Source organism: Phodopus roborovskii, unplaced genomic scaffold (assembly GCF_943737965.1).
Source record: "Phodopus roborovskii unplaced genomic scaffold, PHOROB, whole genome shotgun sequence".
NCBI classification, from domain to species: domain Eukaryota; kingdom Metazoa; phylum Chordata; class Mammalia; order Rodentia; family Cricetidae; genus Phodopus; species Phodopus roborovskii.
Genome location: NW_026126547.1, coordinates 15,409,921 through 15,429,009, shown reverse-complemented (window position 1 = coordinate 15,429,009; position 19,089 = coordinate 15,409,921). Strand labels below are relative to the sequence as shown.

Sequence of the window (19,089 nt, the reverse complement as noted above, 5' to 3'; positions counted from 1 at the left end):
TGCATGGATGTACCTGTACCACGTTCACACCTTGTTCCTGCAGAAATTAGATCCCCTGGAACTGGAGAAATGGATGGTTATGAGTGTGGTCTTTGGGAACTGACCTCAGGTCCTCTTCAAGAGCAACAAATGCTCTGTTTTTATTACTTTTTATTATTATTTTTTCTTATTTTACATATCCATCCCAGTTCCCTCTCCCTCCCATCCTCCCATTCCCCCCACGACTCTCCCCATCCCATCCCATCCCCCCATTCCACAGGGAGGGTGAGGCCTTCCAGGAGGGATCATTAAAATCTGTCAAATGCTCTTAACTGTTGAGTCATCTCTTCCTCGGTGAAGGCAGCTTTTAATTTCACACAATCCCATTTGTTAATTCTTGGGGCATTTCGGGCACGGCTGGAATCCTACTCAGAAGTTTCTTGACTGAACTCAGATTCAAGCTCAGTGTTCGCCAGTACCCTCGGCCTGTGGGCCCCTCAGGGGAGTCCACCAAGGCTTCTTGGGGAGACGAGGCAGTGGAGCGCAGAGCGGTATCTCTGGGGACAACTAAAGAAAGTCAGGTTTTACGGGAAGACGCTTTTCAAAAGTGGTTTCACGGAACTGGAAAAAAGGATGTCAGAATGGAGTGGTTTGCACGGTGGTGAGAAGAGAAACTGGAAACAGTGACAGCTGTGCTGGACAGAGGAGCAAATTGTTGTCCAGTAGGTGCCACCACTCAGCCCGCAGTGGAGTCACTGCTGCTACGTGCTCGGCTCCCGTGGAGAGGAAAGCACAGGACCTTGGCAATGCCTGCAGGATACAAACATGATGGTTATACCAGGGTACCCTCAGGGCCACCAGCTGACATGGGCAGGGAAGCTTCTTTTGCAGTGATTTCAGTGACTGCAGACTCAATGTAAGACCCTAATGTCAGGGTCCTGATGGGCCGATGGGAGAGCCCCGAGACACAAACACCAAAACCAGGAGCTGCAACAATCAAGAGGTGTTTATTGAGCGAGTGTGCACTCGGGTGTCAGCAATCTTGGGGAAAGCTGCACACCCCTCAAAGGTTTCAGGCTCTTTTTTATAGAGAAAACACAAATTGGACCTGGAGGATTTGTTGGGGCTTGGGGGGGCATGCAAGGGTGGGAGGGTGAACCTGGAAGGAATGTTAACAGAGTGTGAATGAGAAGTATGGCATTCCAAAATGATTAATAAAAATATGTTGGGGAAGTTCAGACTCTACATCCTAAAATGCTTTCCCTTTAGGGTTTCAGCATTCCATTTTTAATCTTTCATTAGTTATTTGTTAATTAATTAAATTTGCCAAGACAGGGTTTCTCCATGGAGCTCTGGCTGTCCTGAACTTGCTCTGTACACCAGGTTGACCTGAAACTCAGAGATTTGGCTGCTCCTGCCTCTCAAGTAACTGCTGGGAGTCTTTAGGATATGTATAGAATCATATCATATGTAAATAAGGACACTTCAATTTCTTCCTTTCCTATTTTTATTCCTTGCATTTTGCTTTTCTTATCTTATTGCTCTAGCTAAGACTTCAAGTCTTGTATTTAATAAAAGTGTAGAAAAACATCTTTGTCTTATTCTTGGTTTTGAGGAAATACTTTGAGTTTTCCCCACTTGGTACAATGTTGACTAAGGAGTGTCAGAGATAGCCTTTAGTATGTTGAGGTATGTTACTACTATTTCCGGTTTTTAAAGTGCTTTTTATCATTAGGGCATTAGAACTTTGTCGAATACCATTCCTGTATCTACCTTTCCTGAGGTGAGCATACTAGTCTGTCTTTAAGTCTATTAATATGGTATATTATATTATATTAATTCAGGAGTGTAGGCTGAAACTTCCTTGTGCTGCTGGCATTAAGCCGACTTTGCTGTGATATAGTATCTTCTTGCTATGCTCATGAATTAAGTTTGTAAGTTGTAAGTATCTTGTTGAGAAGTTTTGCATCTGTGCTTATCAGGGAGATGGGCTTGCATTTCCTTTATTGTGTCTTTATCTGCTTTTGGTATCAGGGTTACACTGGCTTCATAGAATGAGTTTGGTAATGATCCTTCCCTTTCTGCTCTGTAGAACATCTTATAGGTATTGGGATTAAGTCTTTCTTAAAAGTTCGATAGAATTCAGTAGTAAATCCATTTGGCCACGGGATTTTCATTCTGGGGAGATTTTTGATTACTGCTTCAATCTCATTACATGTTAAGAATTTGTTTAAATTTTAATGTTGGGTATTTCCTCCTTGTTCCTCTTCCCATTCTTTGCCTTTTTCCCTCTATCTCTAATAAATCTATTTTCACTTTGCTTAAAAATATAAATAGTTAGACAGGGCTATATAAAGAAACCCTGTTTTGGAAAAAATATAGTTTATATCTTTTAGCTTTCATTTTGATGAGTCATAAGCATTTAGAAATTTATCCATTGCTCTAGATTTGAATATAAATTTTAAAGATTTCCCCCATGTTTCAAATTTCACTGGACAATATAACAATTCCTTTTTTATGTCTAATTTTATTGAGTCTTCTCTCCCTTTTTTGTGTTTGGGATAGTCAATCTTGTTAATCTTTTAAAAGAAACAATTCTTTGATTAATTCCATGCACTGTGTTTTGGTTTCTATTTCATTAGTTTCTCCTCTGATATTCATTTCCTTCTGTCTTCTTGCTTCTCTGGGGCCTGGATTAAAGGTGGGTCTTCCCACTTCAAACGGTTTAATCAAGAAAAGTCCTTCATAGGTGTGCCCAGCCACTTGGGTCTTAGTTAATTCCAGATGTGTTTGGTTGACAGCCAAGAACAGCTGTCACAGGTAGGTTGTGCGCCCATTGTCATTTGATTCTAGGAATTTCAAGTTTCTCCCCAGTTTCTTCAATGGCTGGCCTACTGTTCATTTCAAGGCACATTATTTGTGCATTTTTTTGGTACAAGTATTTGTGCATTTTCTGAAGCTAGTCTTGCTATTGTTTTCTAGCTTTATTCCAATATGGTCTGATGAGATGCAGGAAATTATTTCAAATTACTTTATTTTTATTAATGCTTGTGTTGTGGCTTATAGTGTGGTCAATTTTAGAGATGTTTCCATGTGCCACTGAGAAGAATGTGTGCTCCTTATCTGTAGATATGTCAAATCTGGTTTGTCTACTTTATTAGTTTGTTTCTTTATTAATTTTTAATTTATAAAACATATCTAGATGTGACAGTAGGGCGTTGGAGTTGAGGCTTAATACAGTGGCTATATCAATAATGTCTTCTTGCCCAGCAATGATGGGAGATGCCATTCTGTAAATAAGTTTCTCTTATTGGTTAATAAATAAAGCACTGTTGGCTAATAGGAAAGCAATAGAGGTGGGACTAGGAGACTGGGAGTAGAGAGGAAGAAATAGGTAGGAGATTCAAGATGTAGGACGGGGAGAGCAGAATTCCGGCCCCTCTCTCCAGGAATATAAGACCAGGTGGAAATACTTAGGTTAACAGAAATGGGTTAATATTTAAGACAGAACTAGCCAATAAGAAATGCTAGTAACAGGCTGACAGCATTATATCTAATACGGCGTCTCTGTGTGTTATTTGGGGCTGGAGCGGCTATAGGACCAGGCCGGCAGGAAAACGTACTAACACAGCAATCATGAACTGCCTATAGCTTCTTTGGGAGGGGTGGTGCCTCATGAGCTTTCCACAGCAGGTGTTGACAGCCATAATTTTGTGCAGGTACTGTGTGCATAATGACAGCTGCCGTGAGTTCAATAGTACCATGGTGGGGAGGATCTGGGATAAGTTGGGGGAGGGGGAAATATGGTAAAAATATAATGTATGAATAATTTTAAAAATTATTTCAAATGTTTAAACATATTTATTTAATTTTTAAAAAGTAATTGAAAACAATTTTAATAATGAAACTATTTATGGAAAGAAAAGATTACAACATGTTCCATGCTGTGTGCCAGCATTCTATAGCACTCCTCTGCTTCCTCTGCCTCTTACATTCTTTCTACTCCCTGGTCGTAGAGTTTTATTGCTGTGAGTAGATGCCATCACCATGGCAACTCTTATAAAGGAAAGCATTTAACTGGGGCTGGCTTATAGTTCACAGGTTTAGTCCCGTATCAGCATGCTGGAAACATGGTGGGAGGCATGGCGGCACTCAGGCAGACATGGTGTTGGAGAGAAGCTGATGCTTCTGCATCTGGATCCACAGGCAGCAGGAAGAGAGTGACACTGGGCCTGGCTTGAGCATTTGAAATCCTAGAGCCCACCCCCACTGACATAGATGTCAACTTGATACAAAGCTAGAGTCACTTGAGAAGAGGGAACCTCAGCTGAATAATCTCTTCCATCAGATTGGTCTGTGGGCATGTCTTGATAACTGATGTGGGAGGGCCATGCCCACGGTGGGCAGTGTCATACCTAGGCAGGTGGACCTGGGCTGCATCAGAAAGGTAGTTGAATATGAGGTTGCAGTAAGCCAGTAAGCAGCGTTCCTCTTTTGGTTTCTGATTGAAGCCCCTGGTCTTGGCTTCTCTTGATGTCAGACTATAACCTGTAAAACAAACAAACTTTCCTCACCCATGGGATGGATGTTCTTGGTTGTCAATATGACTACATCTGGAATTAACTAAAAACCCAATTGGCTGAGTACACCTGTGAGGGATTTTTCTTCATGAAGTCATTTGTGGGAATTAATCAAAGGTGGAAAGACCCACTTTTAATCCCGATATTTTGAGGTGGGAAGAGCCATCTTTAATCTTGGCCACACTTTCTAGTGGTAGCCTATACAGAGAAGGGGAGAAGAAAGCTTTTGTTCTTTGCCTGCTTGCTCTCTCACTGTCCATTCTTTCACTGGCATTGGAGCCTGCTTCTTCTGGATTCTGGAAAGTACTGAAGACCAGCTGAGACGTCCAGCCTTGTGGACTGAACAACTACTGAATTCTTGGACCTTCTATTAGTTGAACTAGCTGGACCACAGCCTGTAAACCATTCTAATGCATTTCCTTAAGATAGATATTCTTTAAACTTTGTTCCTCCAGGTGTGAGATGAAATATCTTACCTTTGTGATCTATTAATCTTTAATTATTTTTTATCAATAAAAAATCAGGAGTAAAATATCAGGATAAGAACTGAAAGATCAGAGAAGCAGGGAGCAGCTGAGTCACTTCCTACCTCTACCATTCCTCCATCCAAAAAGGGTCGAGACCCTCTCCCCACCCTGCCTTACTACTTCCTGTCTCCTCTCTGTCTACAGTCCTCCAAACCTCTATTGTTGATTTAGGTCAGCTAGTGGCTAGCTCTGCCCCCTGACTCAAAGCAAGCTTTATTTGTTAGAACACACTCAAAATATCACACAATACCTTTGGGAGTCTGTCAGCCTTTGTAATAGCACAAGGACAGAGGTCCTGAGTGGCTAGCCAGACAGGTAAGTGGCACATTTACTGATACTTTCCTTACATGCTACAGTGATGGTCATGTTTCCAGAAACTACCTGTGTGTGATGGTTATGCCTTTAGTGGGAGCTATCAAAGTCCTGGGCCCCTTAGTAAGAATTATCATGGGCTTGGAGGTGGCCTTCTCCCTTCAGAGCTGGTGACAGTCCCTCTTCAATGATCTTATTTGTAAAGAGAATATGGACTGGGGTAGAGGGTGGTATGGAACATTCTTTGCTGAAATGTCCTGGCTGCCTGCACCTAGAGCAATGACTATTTCCTGTTAGAGAATTGCCAGGCTTGTTAGGCCCATTGACAGGAACATCCTTTGAGGTGACCCTGAGGTCACAGAGCACTGCCTATAATGACTACTATCACCCTAGTTTGCTGTGAGTCTCTGCTGGCTATATTGGACCTTCTCCATTTCCTTGGCCCTGTCCTTGTTATTAAACACCCCCAAAAGCTGTGTCCAGTAGGCTTAATGGAAGCCTGATTTCATGATCAGGTTTTGTAATCTTCTTATGATATCACAAGTTGATTGGCTAGTAAAATGAATCCTAAGGATGAGTCATATTTCTGGGTTACTGGGGTTAGCAGTATTTCTTCTGAGTCTCATCAGCTTTCTTTGAACACCACTAGGTTATCTTCTTGCCATTGCATAACTTGCTTCAGCTGCAGGTCACCATGCAATACCTGAAGCCTCAGCTGCAGGTTCCCATGCAATACCTGAAGCCTCAGCTGCAGGTCACCATGCAATACCTTAAGCCTCGGCTGCGGGAACACTCCTCCACTGCTGGTGGGAATGCAAACTTGTACATCCATTATGGAAATCAATTATGGAAATCCATTATGGTTCCTCAGAAAATTGGGAACTGATCTATCTCTAGCCTTAGCTATACCAACCCTGGGCATATACCCAAAGGACATACCACCATACCACAAGGACATTTGCTCAACTATGTCCATTGTGGCTTTATTAATAATAGCCAGAAGCTGGAAACAACCTAGATGTCCTTCAACTGAAGAATAGACAAAGAAAATGTGGTACATTTATACAATGGAGCTAATTTTAAAATGCTCATAAAATTCTAACTTGAATTGAGGAGCATCTTTTTGCTTCAGTACCTCAAGGGTCTTCATTGTGATTTGCCAGTAGAGCTCGCCTAGACCTTCTCCATGACAATTTTTCTACCCAGATCCTCTCTATGAAGCACTGTTTGCCCTCCCTGTTATCTTAAGGGTAGGGCTGCTGCTCTTGGTAATCTGTCTTGGAATGCTTATCTAGATTCAGGGGTGTAAGGTTTTCACAGTGAGGACTCTACCTACTGAGCCATCCCTCCAGACCCCAGGATATGGACTTTGACATCTCAGACTCGCTTAGGCTAAAATACTTTAAATTATGCTACTCTTTTAAAATTTTGCTTATTTATTTATTTGTTCCTTTTGGCATCAGGGAGGAGTGCTTGGACTTTGGGGTCACAGGTCAACTTGAGGGATTCAACGTTCTTTTTCCATCATATGGGTCCCAAGGATAGCACTCACTAGCCCTGATATTCTTATAATTAGGTGTAGAGCCCCACTTTGAGGGTTTTCCCCTTCTTTTTCTGTCTTCTGCCTACAAGAGATGGTGTGTGTGTATGTGTGATCAAGAGTTCAATGTCTGTGATCTGGAGTGTCCTTGAATCCCCAGACCTCCTGCTTCCACTGTCGTGTGTGTTGGGGGTCTGGGGCTTGAGTTGGCGATTGAGTCCAAGGACTCACATATACATGCTGGACAAATGCTCTATCTCTGAGCTACACACCCAACCTCACTTTTTTTTTTTAAACAAAATTTGTGGTGGTATGCCAAGGAAGTTTAATGAAAAACACTTACCAGATGCAAGGGATTGAGCTATCATCCAAGTGTTGCAAATTGGAACTGTTAATCAGTCTAGAGTGTCTAGACTTGTGATTATTTTAGAAAGAAAGATTGAGGAAAAAAATTGGTGGTGAGAAGCAGTAATCACTTTTCTTTTTTTTAACGGGATGTCATGGGCTTTCTTTGAATAAGTTATTAAGTTACTTATTTTTATTTTGTGTACATTGGTGTTTTTCTTGCATGTATGTCTGTATGAGAGTATTGAGGCCCATAGAACTGGAATTACAGACAGTTATGAGCTGCCATGTAGGTGCTGGGAATTGAACCTGGGTTGCTCTGGAAGAGCAGTCAGTGCTCTTAACCATTGAGCCATTTCCACAGCCCCATAGTAACTGTTTCTAAACAGCTTTAGAATTTGTCATGAAAGGTCTCTTGCCTACTTTGAGGCATACCAGTGCCAATATATTAAGAAGATGTTGAAAATGATGGTTTAAAAATGCCCAGATAACTTTGTCGGCAAACGCTGCTTTCCATGGGCCCATTATCATCATCCTCTTACCCACAGTTAAGAATTAATACGTTCCAGTTGTGTGAGAAATGCTTTGTGTACAATTAATTAAAAACAAGCAAAAACAAGTCTGCTGGGTGTGGTGAAGCTCACCTTTAATCCCAGCAGAGGCAGGAGGATCTCTATGAGTTCCAGGATACCTGGGCTTCACAGTGAGACCCTGTCTCAACAAAACCAAACAAAAGAACTAGGTCTTGCCAGGTGGTGGTGGCACACACCTTTAATCCCAGCACTCCAGAGGCAGAGGCAGGAAGATCTCTGTGAGTTTGTTCCAGGACAGGCTCCAAAACCAGTCTCAAAAAAAACAAGAAGAAGAAGAGGAGGAGGAGGGAGGAGGAGGAGGAGGAGAAGCAGCAGCAGCAGCACCACCACCACCACCAGGCAGGTCTCAGTGGCAGGAGGTCTCAGGAGAAACCCCCACCCCACGAAGATGGGAAAGGAAGAAACTGCTTGTTTTATAAAAATGATAACGAGTTTTAAAATGTATTTGGATGGTTTTCCTCCACATAAGCCTGTGTACCATGTGTGTGCCTGGTGCCCAAGAAGACCAGTAGAGGCCTTGGTATGAAGTTAAAGATGGTTGTAAGCCACCATGTGGGTGCTGGGAATTGAACCCAGGTCCTCTTAACTTCTGAGAGATCTCTCCAGCCCCAACAACATTTTAAAAAAGACTTTGCTACATATGTACCTGATGCCCACAGAGGCCAGAAGGTGGCTACAGATGTCCTGGAAATAGAGTCATAGGTAACTGAGCCACCACGCAGGTGCTGAGAAGTGAACCCAGGTCCTCTGCAAGAGCAGCCAGTGCTCTCAACTGCAGAGCCACCTCTCCAGCCACCCACACTCCTTACTTTTTGTTTATTTGTAGGTGCACTTTAGTTCTCCTGCATCAGCCTGCTTCGTGCTGGAACTGTAGGGGCCTAGCCGACAACTTCTTTTAATAGGCTACTAATTTTCATTCAGGTGTTTGAATTGTGGTCTGTAGACAGCATATTACAAGATACTCAGAGGGGGTTGCTGGAGAGAGGCTCAGTGGGTGAGAGTCCTTACTGCTTTTTTTGAGGATTTGATTCCCAGTATCCCCATTCTACAGCTGACAGCTGCCTATAACTCCAGCATTGACCGATCTGATGCTCTTTTCTGGCCTGTATGGGCCCTTGCTCTTGTGTGCACATCCCCACGGACACTGACACAGGGTTAGAAATAAAATACACCTTTAAAAGTATGGTTCTGCCCAAATTCCCAAATATTGTGTATAAATGTTTGTTTTCATTTAATTGGACTTTGTTATATAAAATAATAAAATAAAAAAATAAAATAAAAAAAAAGTATGGTTCTGGATTGAGGAGATGGTTCAGTGGGCAAATGCTAGCTGTGTCAGGATGAGGTCAGTTTCCAGACCTCATTTCTTCTTGCCAGTGCTGACGTAAGAGCCAGGCAACACGAGAAGGCAGAGACAAGACAATGCCTGGGCTTGCTGCCTGGCAAGTGTAACCAGCTAGTGAGCTGTGGGTTCAGTGAGAGCGTTCTCAAAAAACATGTGGAGACACCCAGCATCAACATCTGGCTTACACACATAAACACCACAGGACACAGACACACAAAGACACAAACACACACATATGTACTTAGTCTTGGGCCTGTAACTCATGGGTAGAACCTGTGCTCAGTAAGTTTGAGGCCCTGGTTTGGTCTCAAAGATCATGAAAAAAACAAATTCGGGTCAGCAATGTATCTGCACAATACCCAGTGATTCTAAGCACAGTCCACTTCCGTTTGTTCATGTGCAGAGTCTTACCTCTGATTCCAACAAGGCTCAACCTCAACACACTGGTTTTTGTTTGTTTGTTTTCTGTTTCTCTGAAACAGGCCTTGCTCTGTAGTGGTGAAACTTACCGTGTAGCTCAGGCTGACCTTGAACTTGCAGTGGTTTCCTTCCTCTGACTCCCAAGTGCCAGGGGTTGCAGGCACAAGTCACTATACTTGCTCTACATTGTCAGTGATATTGAGCAAAACAGATTACATTTCTCTCCAAAATATATTCATGTATAAATAAGGGAAAATATGAATAATTTTCAATTCTGAAACGGGAAAGTAAGCCCCCCAAAGACAATTAATTCCAAGACCTGAGACGTTCATTTATGTTTTTACACTATAAATATATATGGATCCAAACATATGGCCACTGCTTTTGAAAATATCTGAAGATTGCAATGCTCAGTTTTCAATTAGAATCTGTTCCATCTTGTGTGGAGACCATTGAGAGGCAGCTGGCTTTCTCAGGAGGGAACCCACGTTTACTGAACTCATCAGGCTGCTGTGTAAAATCCAAACTCCAGTGAGAACGGAACTTTCCCAGACCTAAGACCTTCCATTAGCATCCGAACTGCATTTCCTCCCAGTAGGTGAACTTTATTTCTAGCTGTCTTCTACACCATAAAACAAGTTTCAATAATTTTAAAGTTTTTGTTTTCTGTTTCCAGTCTACAGAGAGCTGGAATCAACCCCAAGGCTTTGTGCATGCTAGGCAAGCACTCTACCAAATGAGCTACATCCTGGAGGATGTGGAGGTTTAAATTAGAAATGTCCCCTATAGGCTCAGGCCTTTGAGCTCTTGGTCCCCAGTTTGGTGGCATTCTTTAGGAGATGCTGTGGAACCTTCGGGAGTCATGGCTTTGGAGAATACATGTCACTAGTCAGCCTTGCCTCACTCCGGTCTGCTCTGTGCTTCATGCTGTGATCTCTCTGCTACTCACCCTCCCAGCCATGATGGGCTGTCTTTCTGGAACTGCACACAGAAACAAGCTTGCTCTCCTCCATGTTGCCTTTGGCTGCAGTGTTTTTATCACAGCAATAGGTAAATATCTAACACACCAACGGAGGCTCAAAATTTTTGAAGGATTGGGAGTGGTGGTTAAAGAGTTCATTGTAATTTCAACAATTAGGAGGCTGAGGCTGGAGGATGGCTGGGGGTCAGAGGCTAGCCTGGGCTACCCTGTGAGTTTCAGACTAACCAGGCCTATGGAATAAGGCATAGTCTCAAAGGGAAAAAGTGAAACCTTTATAGGAAAGCAGGTTGTGATGGTTTGTTTTTGTCATAGACATAAGCTAGGGCCATCTTCGAAGAGGAAGCTTCAGTTGAGACAAAGGCTCCGTGTAATTAGCCTGTAGACAATGTGGCCTCTGCCTCATGAGCAATGGATATGGAAAGGGCCTAGGCCACTGTGAGCACTGGCACTCTGGTCAGGCAGTCCTGGGCTGTCTATGAAAGCAGGCTGAGCAAGTTATGAAGAGCAAGCCAGCAAACAGCATCCCCCTCCCAAAGCATCTGTTGCAGCTCCTGCCTTAACTCCCTCAGGGGTGACTGTGCTCAGGACATGACAGCCAAATCCATCCTTTGCTCCATGAGTTGCCTTTGGTGATGGTTATCACAGCAACAGAAAGCAAACCAGGACACAAGGCAACACATTTCCTCCAACTGAAATAGATCTAGGTTAGAAATAAGAGAAAGGTCTTTGGAAGGCAACCAAACACCTAGAAACTAATAACTTAGTTGACACAAGTTGTGTGTCAAAGAAGAAATCAAGTGGAAAATTAGAAATTATTTAGGGCTTAACATGCTACTCACCCAGAAAGTTAGCACCAGAGGTGGAGATAACGATGTTTGTTTTACTGGTTGTTTCAGCCCCTCTGGAGCATGGGGCTGCAGGGTAGGGCAGAGTCATGGCCCCATAGCTGCTTCCAGAGGACACAAGTCAGTCACAGTGTACAGTGCAGAATGGCCTGAGATTGGGAGCAGAGCAGTCTGGGAGGCCAGCCCAAGATTACTGTGTTGCAGATGTTGCAGAACTTCCAAGCCCAACTTCTGCTCTGGGTGAATATGAGCAAACAGGTCATTTGTCTGTGCAACAGCTGTGGATTTTGTCAAAATCCTTCACAGAGTATGAAGGTTCTGTGGGTTATGTGCCTGGGCAGCAAGGAGCTGGTTGTCGGTAGCTTTTGGCATCAGGACGTAATGCAAATAATTGTTCCTTATGTGGGCAAAAGCCTTGACAAACTTTCTTTGATAGGATCAGTCTGAACACATATATTTCCAATATCAAAATAAGTGGCAACATTGTATGCAAATTCTTCATTTACAAAAGTCAGACAGTCTCTAAGAGCTTTCTGTGGACATCTTCCTTTGTGGGAAGTGTGCACAATACTCAGCAGCCTGGCCTCTTACATTTTTGTTGAGGTCTATCTAGCCAGTTCAATGAACCAGACCTGAGGCATCTGTCCCAGTGTAGGGACATCAGGCTGCTGAAGCTGCTGGCTCAGGTGACACCCATGTGAAACCCTCTGACTTCTGCTGGAGAAGGCAGCAGCAGGCATTCTTCAGGCCCCAGTCTTAGTCTAGGGTAGGCTCACTGACTCCTACTTAAGTACCATCCTCCAGGCTCACTCACATCCTTCAGTTGCTATGGCAACTGCATCTCTGTTCTGTAGGACTGGCTGTATCACACTGCCAGGCTGAGCCAATGAAGTGAAGGATTATCATGGTTTGCTGTTGTCTGTTTGTTTGGTTGGTTTTGGTGTTTTGAGACAGGGTTTCTCTGTGTAGCCTTGGCTGTCCTGGAACTCACTCTGTAGATCAGGCTGGCCTCGAACTCTGCCTTTGCCTCTGCTTCCAGTGCTGGGATTAAAGGCGTGTGCCAATGCCCAGCATGAAGGATTATCTTCTATACCTTGGAGAACCTTCAAAAATGTGGGGGTACTGTTGATGAACAATTTCCCAGGCGTGTCTTACATTGAGGCAGGAATAGAAGGACATTGAGGGAGTGATGAAAGCCCTGAGTGAATGAGCATGGCCACGACATGGGCCCAACGCCTCAGCCCTGTGTGAAAGGCAAAGCTCTCCCGCTCTGGGTCAGGCTCAGAAGGATAAATCCTCCCTAGAATCCAATTACAAGTGTTTACCAACAGTTGCCCAGTGTGAGTGAAAACTAGCAACTGCAGCTTCCTCCTGCCAGGTGTTTCTAGCCAGAGGTTGCTCAGCAAAAGACACTTCCCCTGCCGCACCTAATGAGCACATGGCCCCAGGTTATTGCTGTAGTTCATGCCACTGCATCAGACTTGTGCACAACCCACCTGACCCAACTTTTCTGTGCATGTCTGTCGTTACTTCATTCCCCGGACACCACAGTCAGGTTTCCAGACCCAAGCCATGTGGGATTTGGTGGGACATAAGACCAGAGCATAGCCAATCTGCACCAAAACCCTTGGGTTCCACTGGCAACTGAGAAGTCACAGAGTTTGGTTACCATGTATCTTTGTGTGTAGCTGTAACTATGGGAGAATTATTTACCTGAAACCACAGAATGGAAGATGAAGGTAGGAAGACCTCATGTTAAAGACCAACTTAGGGTATATAGTGAAATGTTATTTCATTTCTGTCTATCTCTCCTTCAAAAAATTAAAAAAACAACAAATAAATATAATGTCTTGGTGTTTCTGTTGCTGCCGATGAAACACAATGACCAAAAAGCAAGTTGAGGAGGAAAGGGTTTATTTGGCTTACATTTTCACATAATACTCCATCACTGAGGGAGGTCAGGACAGGAACTCAAACAGGGCAGGAACCTGGAGGTAGGAGCTGATGCAGAGGCCATGGGGGGGGGTGGGTGCTGCTTACTGGCTTGCTCTCCATGGCTCAGCCTCCGTCCTTCCTTCCTTCCTCCCTCCTTTCCTTTCTTTCTTTCCTTCCTTCTTTCTTTCTTTCTTCCTTCCTTCCTTCCTTTTTTCCTTCCATCTTTCCTTTTTTTTCTTTGTTTTTTGTTTTTTTTCTGAGACAGGGTTTCTCTGTGTAGCTTTGGAGCCTCTTCTGCTGACGCTTGCTCTGTAGACCAGGCTGGCCTCGAACTCATGACGTTCTGCTTGTCTTTGCCTCCTAAGTGCTGGGATTAAAGGCATGTACCACCATTGCCAGACTCGGCCTGCTTTCTTATAGAACCCAGGACTCGCAGCCCAGGGATGGTTCCACCCTCAATGGGCTGGGTCCTCCCCTATTGACCACTAATTGAGAAAATGCCTTACAGCTGGATCTTATGGAGGCATTTCCTCAACTGAGGCTCGTTTCTCTGATGACTCTAGCTTATGTCACGTTGAAACACAACCAGCCAGGACACATTATAATCAATAATGAGGCAAGAAGGGCCAGCGAGATGGCTGTAGGTAAGTGTGCTTTCGATGCAAAGTTGATGACATGAATGGGAGAAGGGGCACTGGGGATGCTGTCTCGACTGGAGAAGACGCAGAGATAAGGGAATGTCACCCGAAGTATCTCACTACACTGCAAATCATGTTAGCTCAATGTCAGATTGTTTTTTAGAGAACAGACCCATTAGAGGCATGTAGAAAGGCATTACTACCAGGGATGACATTGTTGCCCAATGTATGTCATGTGATCAGTGATAACATGTTCATAGTCAGACTGGGTGTGGTGGTGCCACCATGGATTCCACGTGCTTGGAAAGAGATCATGAGTTCAAAGCCAGTCTGGGCACCTTAGGGTGGCCCTGTCTGAAACTAAAATAAAGATGGGCGGGGAATGTAGCTCAGTGGTGGGCAGAGTGCTTGTCTAGCACGCAGAAGCACTGGTCAGGCCACTGAACCATCAAAAAAAAGTAATAAGCAATACCAAAAATTACCTAGTCATATGAAAAATTCAGAGCATGAAAACACCACACAATAAACATAAAATAATTAATTTTAAAAAAATCTGAGCTGGATATGGCAGCCCATGACTGTAAGTCCACAATTTTAGAGGTGGAGAGAGGATCAAGTAATTCAAGCTCGGCTTCCCCTACATAGGGACTCAGTGCCTGCCTGGCTTGCATGAGACAGGCTCACAAAACCAACAAAATAATACAAAATCTCAGCCAACTAAACAATAGTAATTAGGTTAAAAAGAGCTCATCCCATAGGATTTTTAGTTCAAGTTCTTCTTCTAGATGATTGCTTTATTATTGTTGTTGTTTTTATTTTTTATTTTTCAAGATAGCCCTAGCTGTCCTGGAACTCTCTCTGTCGACCTCAAACTCACAGAGATCTGCCTGCCTCTGCCTCCTGAGTGCTGGGATCAAAGGCGTGCGCCACCAGTGCCCAGCTATTGTTGTTGCGTTTGAGACAGGGTTTTGCTGTATGGCCGAGGCTGCCCTTGGATTCTCAGTGCCCCTGCTTCAGCTTCTCATATGCTGTGTTACCATGCCTGGCTGCAGGTTTGCTCTCTATAGTGTTTCTGTCTCTTCTTTGTGACCAGGTTGTTAATTATCTCCTGGTGCCAGTAGGGCTCCTCGCTTCTAATTGTTTTATTCTATGCTGCGATGAGCCCAGAGCCCAGCTATTAAAGTTGGTTTTACTGTGTAAACTGCACAGGAGTAGAAGGATGTTATTGTAAGCTTGAAATTTCACATACTGGAAGTAGAATATCGAGAAGGACTGCAATAGATGAGTGGCAAGATAGCCACAAAGGGACAGAAAAGGTGGTCTGGAATAAAGAAAACAACAAATCTTAGGCCAGGAGTGGTGGCACATGCCTATAATCCCCATACTTGGGAGGCTGAAGCAGGAACATTGCTTTGAGTTCAAGGCCAGCCTGGGCTATATAATGATACCCTGTTTCAAAAAACAAGGACAAAACTGAAACCAGTCTCTTAGTCATGAAAATACTCTAGGTGTCATTGTTGGTTAGATTGAGAAGAAGGTGAGAAATTAGCAGAGCGCACATCTGGGTTTGTGTGAGGGTACTTTCAGAGAAGGTTCATGAATGAAGGAAGAGCTGCCCTGAGCAGCATTCCACAAGCTAGGGGCTCAGATGGACCAAAGGAGGAAAGGAAGAAGCTAGAGTGTAGACATTCATTCCCCTCCCCCAGCCTGCCTTCTTTATATGATGCTAAGAAGCTCTGCTGCCACATGCCCCTGCCGCATGCCCCTGCCGCATGCCCCTGCCGCATGCCCCTGCCGCATGCCCCCTGCCGCATGCCCCCTGCCACATACCCCCTGCCGCATACCCCCTGCCACATACCCCCTGCCACATGCCCCCTGCCGCATGCCCCTGCCGCATGCCCCTGCCGCATGCCCCTGCCGCATGCCCCCTGCCGCATGCCCCCTGCCACATACCCCCTGCCACATAACCCCTGCCGCATGCCCCTGTCACATGCCCCCCTGCCGCATGCCCCCTGCCGCATGCCCCCTGCCGCATGCCCCCTGCCGCATGCCCCCTGCCGCATGCCCCCTGCCACATGCCCCCTGCCACATACCCCCTGCCGCATGCCCCCTGCCACATGCCCCCTGCCGCATGCCCCCTGCCGCATGCCCCTGCCACATGCCCCCACCTGCCACACGCCCCCTGCCACACGGCCCCTGCCACATGCCCCCTGCCACATACCCCCTGCCACATGCCCCTGCCACATGCCCCCTGCCGCATGCCCCTGCCGCATGCCCCTGCCGCATGCCCCCTGCCACATGCCCCCCGCCACATGCCCCCTGCCACATGCCCCCTGCCACACTATGCTCCCTTCCTCCCTGTTAGAATAGTATGTATATCCTGTACCACTGTATGTTGGAAGTGTGTGGTCAGCTTTTTTATTTCATAAAAGGGTTACAATTAAGAGACTTTGAAATTTGGACTGCTAAAGAGCATTGAGACTTACAGATTATGGGGATTTTTGAAGTTGGACTGAGTGCATTTTTGCATTATGATGTGGCTATAACCTTATGGGGGTCAGGGAGTGGCCCCCGGAAGTTCATATATTTGAATGCATAGAGGACGGCACTCTTTGAAAAGATTAGGAGGTGTGATCCTGTTGGAGGAAATGTGTCACTAGGGGTGAACTTTGAGGTTTCAAAAGCCCAAGCCAGGCCCAATGTCTCTCTCTCTTCCTGCTGCCCATGGATCTGCAAATAGAGTTCTTCAGCTCCTTCTCCAGCACCATGTCTGCCTGCACACTGCCATGCTTCCCACAATGATGACAATGGACTAAACTTCTGACGTGTAAACCAGCCCCAGTTAAATGCTCTCCTGTATGAGAGTTGTTGTGGACAGTTGTTCCCTCAGAGCAACAGAACGCTGACTAGAACAACAACAGTAGCCTGAAGAAAGCAAACCTAAAACCAGCTGGGAAAACTCTAAACTCTGCATCTCCATGTCTGATGTCAAAGTGCTCTTCAGATCTCCAACTCCGTTCCGCTTTGTTGACTGCAGCACAACTCTCTCTCTCTTGGGCTGGTTTCACGTACTTAGTAGCAGCTCTCTTTGACAGGTATCCCATGACTCTGGCACCTCCAATGTCCTGGGGTCTCCAGTGAAAACGGGCTTCACCTTCACAGCTTCACACAGTGGCCTCCTTGGGCCTCCATGCAGGGACACCTCTGGCCTCAGTGGCTTTCCTCAGTTAGAGGGGAATATTCCATAGCACCTTTCTTCTACCCTTGATTCTAAATCCAGAGCCATGTGGGTGAAGCTGAAAACTTCTGCTGCTTGCTGGGCCTGGAATATGGCCCCCTCATTCAATTACATCTGCATCAGCTTTCTGTTGTAGATGGTTTCCTTCATGGCTTAAGTTTTTCTTTAATTCCTTTTCACAAGTTGGAACCTCAGCTGGGTTGAGTCTTGCCCTGAGGTTACCACCCCTTTATTCCATTTACTTTTTCTTTAAATTTTTACATTCTTGAGCATAGGACTTAGTTTCATTACACTTCCTGGGGCTTCTGTTCTCCCTAAACTGTTCATTTTGTATTTTTCCTTGCTCAGCTTGCTCCTTTTCATTATAGATCTGCATAAGACTGGCCACTACTAATAAATAATGTATTGTGATATGTGAAAAGGAAGTATGGGAGTAAGAAACACAAAATAAAATCTTTTACCTTGTTTCTGAGAGAGAGAGAGAGAGAGAGAGAGAAATTGACCACTAATAACCACATGACAAGTCAACACTAGGTTTCTTGAAATCTCCTTTGCCAACACCATTAATCCAAAGCTCTTCAATTTTCCTCATATAGATTTTTTTTTGGATAAGGGCAAAAAGAAGCCACATTTTTCACCATAATATCACAAGAACAATTTTTATGCCACTCACTAATATCCTTCTCCTCTGAAACCACTTGAGACAGACCATGATAATCTGTATCACTCTCAGCTGCACTGTCTTCCATTATCCTACTAGTATTAACTATTAGGCCTAGCTTAAAGTGTTCAATTGCTTTTCTAACCCAAAGTCCACAATTTCACCAGCAAGCAGCATGGTCAGACCTATCGCAGCAATACCCCACTCCTGGTACTAACTTCAGTCTTAGTCACTATTCTATTGCTGTGAAGAGACACCTGACCATGACAACTCTTTTAAAAGAAAATATTTAATTGGGGCTTAGTTACAGTTTCAGAAGTACAGTATCAGCATGGCAGGAAGCATTGTTTTTGTAGAATATTAGTTTAATTAAGTAAAGATGTGTTGTATTTATTTACCTTCCCTGCCTAAGGCACCTGACTGGTCTAATAAAAAGCTAAATGTCCAATGGCTTGGCAGGAGGGAGAGGCAAGATTTTGGGGCAGGGAGAATAATCAGGAGGAGGAATTTAGGTTTGAGGAAGGAAGAAAAGGAAACTAAGGGATCCGGCAAGAGCCAGCAGGAGCCAGCAGGAGCCAGCAGGAGCCAGAAGTCAGACATGGAGGAAGCAGGAATGTAAGATGGACAGTACATCGATGAGTTAAATGAACCTTGGCATAGCACATAGATGAATATAAATGGGTTAATCTAAATTTTAAAGAAGCTAGCTAGAAACAAGCCTAAGCTAAGGCTGAGCATTCATAATTAATAAAGTCTCTGTGTCATGATTTAGGGGCTGGCGGTCTGAAAAAGCCTGCTACACATGGTGGCACATAGGCAGACAGTGCTGCAGAAGGAGCTAAGAGTACATGCAGATCCACAGGCATCAGGAAGAGAGAGACACTGGGCCACACTTCTCCCCATAAGGCCTCACCTCCTAATCCTTTCAAATAGTGCCACTCCCTAAGCATTTAAACATGGGAGCCCATGGAGCCCTCTTATTCAAACCAGCAGGCATCTAAGAAGAGAAGCCTCAAGTGAAGAATTGTGTGGATTCGATGGACCATGGCGGATTGTCTTGATTACTAAGTGATGCAGGAGGGGCCCAGTCCCACAGTGGGCGGCACATGCCCGAGGAAGGTGCTCATGGGATATACAAGAGCTCGTTGG

General features: G+C 44.6%; 1 protein-coding gene across 1 annotated transcript; it reads left to right on the top strand.

Annotated features, from left to right (window-relative positions):
* Window positions 1–15,637: 15,637 nt before the first annotated feature.
* Window positions 15,638–16,411, top strand: LOC127233903 (uncharacterized). Its single transcript, XM_051200569.1, has one exon. It carries the CDS (start codon window positions 15,638–15,640, stop codon window positions 16,409–16,411), a length of 774 nt encoding a protein of 257 aa, XP_051056526.1.
* The last annotated feature ends 2,678 nt before the right edge of the window (window positions 16,412–19,089 follow it).